Here is a 7,308-nt window from a genome sequence, read left to right as displayed (position 1 = left end):
TGGAAAATAAAATTCATATTCACTAATCCATTGCTCCTTTTCATAGCTGTTTTTTCTAACCCAGTACAATGTTCTTCCTCCATTATACTGGATTTGCTGGTTAGCTGAGGAATTTTCCACCATTTCATTTCCACTTTGAGTTACCCAGTTCCTAATGAAAATGAGACTTGGGCCCTCTGTATATGAATCCACATTAGTTTTTGCTTTGTTTTGGCTGGACTGGTGTTTGAACTCAGGCCTTTGTGCTTATTGAGGCAGGCATTCTACCTCTTGAGCCACATCTCCAGTCGAGTTTGCTTTGGTTACTTTGGAGATGGCGTCCTGCAAACTACTTGCCAGTGCTATCCTCCAACTGAGATCCTCCCAATCTCAGCCTTCCAAGTAGCCGGTGTGAGCTACTGGCCCCTGGCAATGATTCTGTATTTTTTCACTCAGCTTGAAGTCGAACCATGTAACTGCCATAGTGATAGCATAGTTACGGATCTGGGTACCTAAGGCCTGAAGCCCCATGAATTCTACCTGTTTTGAGTAATTTTATCATATTATTTCCACTGTTGTGAAAAGTGCCACACATATAAAACCTGGTAATATTTGTCTCACCTCTAGAATTAGTGCAATATGGAAAATCTGGTAGGAAGGCGTGACAGCAATCAGGCATCACCAAGAGCAACACTTATGTATGAACTGGACTTAACATTTGCTCCTCCTGGTCAAAGACTGGCACTATAATGTTCCATTGTCCCCTGGTTCTCTTGGTTGTCATCTCTCCTGATTTTTGAGAAGAGAGTCAGTACTACTAGACAATCATGGGGGATGTCAGTATTGCCTGATTTTTAACCAGGTCTTACATGCATTGCATGTACAGTGTGAGATAGTGGTCCAGAGTGTAGGCAATAGGGGATCATTTTGGGTCCAAATCCTGCCTTTCCTATTGCAGTTTGGAAGAAGTTGCCTAACCTCCCTGAGTTCTAGTTTTCCTCACTGGTAAAATGGATATAACAACACTCCAAATATTGGAGTGTTAAGAGGATTAAATGAGACAATCTATTAAGTCTGGAGTGGACAAGGACTAGCCTATAATGAGCTCTTAATATCCATTAGTGTTGTTTTTTATAGAAAATCCTCTCTTTATAAAACTGTGGATTTATTTTACATGTCTTACAGTTGCCATAGCAACTAGGAACCTGCTTGGTTTGCACTTAAGGATTTTTTAGATGAAAATCTTAAGCTGTGGTCAAAGATCACGTTACAGTGCTACTTCTTGTCCTATGACATGAATACATTTTCTGTACTCTACTGTGACAGACTGATCTCATTGTCTGCCTACTCTGCCTGCCTGGGATATGTGAACTATGCCAAGCCTTCCTCACCTCTGAATATGTCCTCACAGTGCTGGCCTGTGCTTCTCTCCCACAACATATTTGAGACTCTTACCACAATACGAATGGGCATTTTCCTCCCTTTGAATAAGAATTTGTAATTGTGCAGACTCAGGATTGAGAATAACCAAGATGCCTAAATATCATACACACACACACACACACACACACACACACACACACACACAATCATTCATGATCACTGAGTCTTTCTCCAAAGCACGAAAGACTTAAACACTCTTATTAATATAAGATCAACCAATTTCTTAAGGTTCAAATAGTACTCTCATACATTCTTATAAAATTATTTGGAAACAAAAGGAAACATTATGTTGGGTTTTCTTTTATCCTGCTAGATGGGCAGCTGATGATTGAAGAGCCATTCATCACCCAGTCCTGACACTGCCTTTCCCCATTGGGTCTCTGTGAGAGTCACGTGCTTTGTCCATCTTTGAAAAGAGTCTTCTGGGGCCTCCACATCGTATCAGAGTCTCCTGAATCCCAGCTCTGTTGAACAGTCTTCCATTACAATGAGCAACAGATTCCTGGGCACCTGGAAACTTGTCTCCAGTGAGCACTTCGATGACTATATGAAAGCACTGGGTAAGAAACACTCTGGGTTGCTTTGGCTGCAAATGTCCTTTGGAGGACAGCATAAATTTCCTTCTAACACCTTTTCCAGGACATTAGGGAAGTTTGCACAGGCTGAGATACAATCCTCTTCTGGGACTAATATATTGTGCCATTCTGATGATTTGCTTACATTTTATTTGTGGCAATTATAATAGAACTTAATTTAAATGAAGCTACTTAAATGAATGGAACTTTCATTCAAAGGCAGTTTTACACTAACAGGCTTTTTGTTGGAGACCTGGAAGAAAGAAAATGTAAACATCACTAGCTTCCTGAAAGTTAGTTTTATAGAAAATAAGGTGCTCATAAAATATTGAATGCTAGAAAACCTCTATTTAAAATGTTAATGTTTGTACATACTAAAAATTTTCTCTTTCTACCTCTCCATAATGGTGTAGGTAGAATTTGAAAAATGAAAATTTCTCCTACCCTAGGATGTTCACAGACTAGGAGAATTGCTATGAGAAAAAAGAACTGGGTTTGGGGCAGTGAATTCAAACGGTTACATGAAAAGTAGACTTTCCTGGTGTTGGAGCAGTGACGGAGATAGAAAACCCAGTCAGTAGTTACAACAACTTTATTTTATACTATGTCTGTTCCATAGATAAGAACACAATAGACATAAAGCGTCTTTAGAAATTTCTAGAACTCTATAAATGTGATAAGAGAATAATGCCAATGACTTTAGGTTGCCATGCTTGTCAGAGGATCTGTAGCTTTTCTTAGCTTTTCAAAAGCTTGTCTAAAAGTTTCTGGTTTTGGAAAAAATGAATTGTTGCCCAGAAGACCATGGGAACTTATGGGAATGGATCCATACTATAAAATGGGTTACATTTGTAGCAGAAGAAGAAGCAAAATACAAGAAAGTCTCCATGAGGGACTCTCTAATTTTCTTGTTTTCAAATTATAGAGTTCACAAGGCCTCTTGGGGTTTTATGAACTCTCAGGCTTTGTACCAGAGATTATGATTTAGTTTAAAAAATTATTCTAAATCATTCAAAAAAAGATTAATCAGAGTTAGGAGAAAGAATACAGTTCATAGAAGTTTATTCTCTACAACTTCAATATTTATTTAGTATACATACGATATACAAGTTTTGGAGTTTGGTTTGATTTGATTTTGGTTTGTCTTTAATTGTTTTGTATCAGGAGTGTACCAGCACACCTGGATTACAAGATTTTTCCCTTTTTATAGAAAAAAGAATTGGGACTTCCCACTGGAGCTTTTGAAAGCTAGTTTTTCTTTCATATATTTTTTATACGACCTTTCTCTCTTTCCATGTATTTCTATAATTTTGGTAATCATAGTAATAAAAGGAGCCCAATTTTATATGGTTTTCCAAATGTAGAAGAGTTTCAGAAAATCATTTTATTTATCTATGACCATTTGCAATGACTCTGAAGTGAGATGGATAGTTTTTTTCCTACCAGTCAGACATCGGAGCCACAGAATTTCAGAAATGAGATTCTATCAAGGATATGAAGAAAATTCTTTTACATATCCATAATCTATTACTGAGGAGAAACATCATGGCACAATGTATGCACGTCATCGTCTTGCTAAAATGTATCTGTACTATTTTCATGTACCAACTGAAATATCTTTAGTGTTTCATACATATCGTCAATGGCTGATTTCCGGTGGGGAGTAGGATGAGGGGTGGTAAAAGTGTACAACTTGCCTTCCTTCAGCAAACAATTCCACTTTATAAAATCTGCAGACACTACTTTCCTAATAACAGAACCTAAAATGTAGGGGTACCCTACATGCATTTGCATTGGGTGGTGAAACACAGGAGGAGGCCCTTTTAGTACATGGCACCACCTTCCATCCACACACCTAAGGTACCACTGAGCATACAACATGGCCACCATAGTCTCTCCAGATACACTGTCTTTGCTAACACAAATCTAACACTATCTTGGTTTTCAGGTGTGGGGTTAGCCACCAGAAAACTGGGAAATTTGGCCAAACCCAGTGTGATCATCAGCAAGAAAGGGGATTATATAACTATACGCACTGAAAGTACTTTTAAAACTACAGAGATCTCTTTCAAGCTGGGCCAGGAATTTGAAGAAACCACAGCTGACAATAGGAAAACCAAGGTAATCCTTAACTTTTCTCCTTAAAGTTGGCCCAGTCAACTGATTGAGAGAGGTGATTAGTCCTGCTAGAATTTAAAAGGGTTGAAAGTGAATGTGCCTCATGAGATATCTATTATGGTCCAATACTGAATGAACTGCTTCTTTGATCAACCAAAGTCCAAGCAAGTCAATCACATGAACTTGTCTTTGCAGAGTGTTGTCACCCTGGAGAGAGGCTCACTGAATCATGTACAGAAATGGGATGGCAAAGAGACGACCATAAAGAGAAAGTTGGTAGATGGGAAAATGGTAGTGGTAAGATTGTTTCCAATTCTCAATACAGAAATAATGCTATATAAATAAGTTGATTATGTTATTCTCAAAATGTTCTTTGTTCTTTGGAATACAAATGGATAAAAATGGCTAAGAATAAAGTCAGAGTTAATGCTTAAGTGATATTTAAGCCATAAAAGGTTCATATTCAAGTACTTCAAATACTGGCCTAAGATTTCAGAAATAACACCTAAAAAGTAAACATATAGATAAAAAAAATAAGGATCAATCTTACTAGCTAGGACTCAATGAAAAAAGCAAGTCTAAATTTTATAAGCAAAATAAATCCTGAAAGACTCAGTGATAGAATATATGCAGATACCTAAGCATTTTGCTTCCAAAAGTAGTAAGCTGGGTACCCAGTGACTCACATTTACAATCCTAGCTACTCAGGAGGCAGAGATCAGGAGGATTGCAGTTTGAAGCCAGCCTGGGTCAAAAAATATCCATAGTAATCTACACTAAACAACATCAAAAAAGCAAGCTGAGCTCCTGGGCACCTCTTTTAGTTAGCAGATAACAAAGATGAAAAAGATTATAGGAGATGACCTCTGAAGATTTTTTTAAGTCTATGGTTCTGTGCTTCCTAATTACCAATACATTGACTATAAATAGGTTTACTAATGTCTTGAATACTTCTTTCAGTATACATTGGTTCTTTGCTGCACAACAGATTTACAGGGGAAGTCAATTCCAATGTGGAGGCCCATCATGGATCAACTGAATGCAAATTTCCTGGGAGGCATCAATATATTTAAATGTCCTCTGGGTGATGAGTTTGAAACAATGCACTTTTTCAAGATTTAAATGCATATGAATTATGAGTAACAACTTGCTACTTAAAAAAAAATTCCTTTACAGTAACACAGATCAACTTCAAAGCTGTTTCTCCAAAGTACTGGTCACGATGCTGAGTTACTGGAGATTGGTGTACTGATGTTTTACTCTTTTCCATATTGATTCTTAGGAGTTTATTTTGAATTTCTACTTTTTTTTATGAATTTACTGTTCTCTGACTTCAGTTCTAAATTCTAAATCTCTTTCTCTCTAAAGGAATGTGTGATGAAGGGCGTGGTCTGCACCAGAATCTATGAGAAGGTCTGAGAAAATCATTTCCTCATTGAAGTGGTATTTGATCATTTAATAGTGCAAATCAATTGCCTCCATTTGCAAGACCTGGCTACCCCGCAGTTTGCTTATTTGTTTTGCTTTTATCTTAAAATATGTTACATTGTTCAAGGCCTAAACTGAAGATTAATCTAAACATTTTCAGTTTGAGAACATTAAACCATATGTATTGAACATGCCTGAATAGTTGATAATGTCATTTAATTTTTTGAGAAATTATAACCTATTCTGTAGTTTGACTATTTGAAATTATAATAAAAAAGTAACAGAATAGTAAAAATATTGATGCAGTAGCAAACTCACAAGTCTTCAGGAGTCATGGGTCATGAGGAAGGGGAATCAGAAATGAGGTAATCCAGGAAAAAGAGGTGTTTTTAATCAAGACTTTCTAATCTCAGCCAAAAAGAGCAGTGTCCACTTAACTCAGCCAATGTTTTAAACTGAGGAGTAATTTATAGACAGCAAGATGCACAGATATTAAGGGCAGAGTTGAAACTGTTGTGACAAATGCATGTACCCACATAACTCACATCCCAACTGAGATAAGAAACATTTCCATAATCTAAAAAGCTTTCTCCTGCCCCTTCCCAGTCAGAATCCTGCTCTCTCCATCCCCCAGAGCAAGCACACAAGTGATTAGCTTTATCCCCGTAGGTTAGTTTTGCCTGTTCATGTGAATGGAATCACGTATTATGCATTAATTTCTGTTTGCCTTTTAAAGTTCAACACCATGTTTTTTGAGATTCCTCCATATTGTTGCGTGTAATAGTAGTTGGTTTCTCTTATTGCCCACAATTGTTCCACTGTATGAATACATCAGTTTATTTAGCCATTCTTCTGTTAAGGTAATTGGGCTGTTAAGAATTTTTGGCTGGTATGAATAAAGCTGCTACATGCTTGTATAAGACTTTTTCTGGATATGTGTTCCTTTCTTTTGAATAAATAGACATAGAGTTACTGGGTCTGATAATTTTTGATAGGCAAGAATGGGGAACTACTGTGCCCAAATAAAAGAGAAACTGCATTATAAGATTGAGTAAATGAGATGTTGATGTTGATGGGAACCAGGATGTTCACTGTGGAAGAAGGCATATACAAATATGGAATGAGGGAAGACAAGGAAGAACCACACAAGAATGGAATCAATGTAAATTCATGGTTTCTAAGCCAAGCACATGCATGCACATATGTGTGTACACAGGTATTTATGTGTATGCCTACTGTGTATATATGCATACATACATGTGTATATATGTATATGTATACACACATGTGTATATATGTATATGTATACATATATATACACACATACTCACATGCATGTATTTCCTAGTTCTGGACAAAAGATCTTAGAAACAAAGACAACTGAACAGGAATGAACATGGCTAGCACTTAGATCCTACAGTGTGATAACCCCACTGAAAGAACCAAGGTTCCTTAGAGAAATGACTGATTCCAAAGCAAGGGCAGCGTACGTATAAGATGAGCCTGAAATATCTTGTTACATAAAAAAATAAAGAAATGATAGAGGCATGTTATCCAAACATAAAGAAGCTCTCATTGGCCACACTTTGGGAATTTGAGTGCAAAATAATTGATAAAAATAATAAATTTGAAACTATTCCAAAAAATTAGGAGCCTACGAGTCCAAGTTGAAATAGACAGATCATAAATACATAGATAGGTAGATGATCGATAGATAGATGGACAGAGAGACAGATAGATGGAGACAGAGGAAAGCATGTGTTTT

At 36.9% G+C, this 7,308-nt stretch overlaps 1 protein-coding gene across 1 annotated transcript; it reads left to right on the top strand.

Moving 5' to 3' along the window:
* The first annotated feature begins 1,781 nt into the window (after positions 1-1,781).
* Positions 1,782-6,515, top strand: LOC109697125 (myelin P2 protein). The gene is made up of 4 exons (XM_020180533.2): positions 1,782-1,982; positions 3,946-4,118; positions 4,311-4,412; positions 5,484-6,515. The coding sequence occupies exons 1-4, from the start codon at positions 1,910-1,912 to the stop codon at positions 5,532-5,534; spliced, it is 399 nt and encodes a 132-aa protein (XP_020036122.2). The 5' UTR covers positions 1,782-1,909; the 3' UTR covers positions 5,535-6,515.
* Positions 6,516-7,308: the final 793 nt, after the last annotated feature.

Source organism: Castor canadensis, chromosome 3 (genome assembly GCF_047511655.1).
Source record: "Castor canadensis chromosome 3, mCasCan1.hap1v2, whole genome shotgun sequence".
Lineage (NCBI taxonomy): Eukaryota > Metazoa > Chordata > Mammalia > Rodentia > Castoridae > Castor > Castor canadensis.
The sequence above is the reverse complement of the archived record's forward strand: the minus strand, read 5'-3'. Positions and strand labels throughout refer to the sequence as shown.

What these genes read in the sequence shown, in the direction of transcription:
- LOC109697125 (XM_020180533.2), top strand. Translation starts at nt 1,910, where the DNA reads ATGAGCAACAGATTCCTGGGCACCTGGAAACTTGTCTCCAGTGAGCAC. An exon ending in TGACTATATGAAAGCACTGG is followed by an intron (nt 1,983 to 3,945) that starts GTAAGAAACACT and finishes CTTGGTTTTCAG; the next exon opens with GTGTGGGGTTAGCCACCAGA. An exon ending in TAGATGGGAAAATGGTAGTG is followed by an intron (nt 4,413 to 5,483) that starts GTAAGATTGTTT and finishes TTCTCTCTAAAG; the next exon opens with GAATGTGTGATGAAGGGCGT.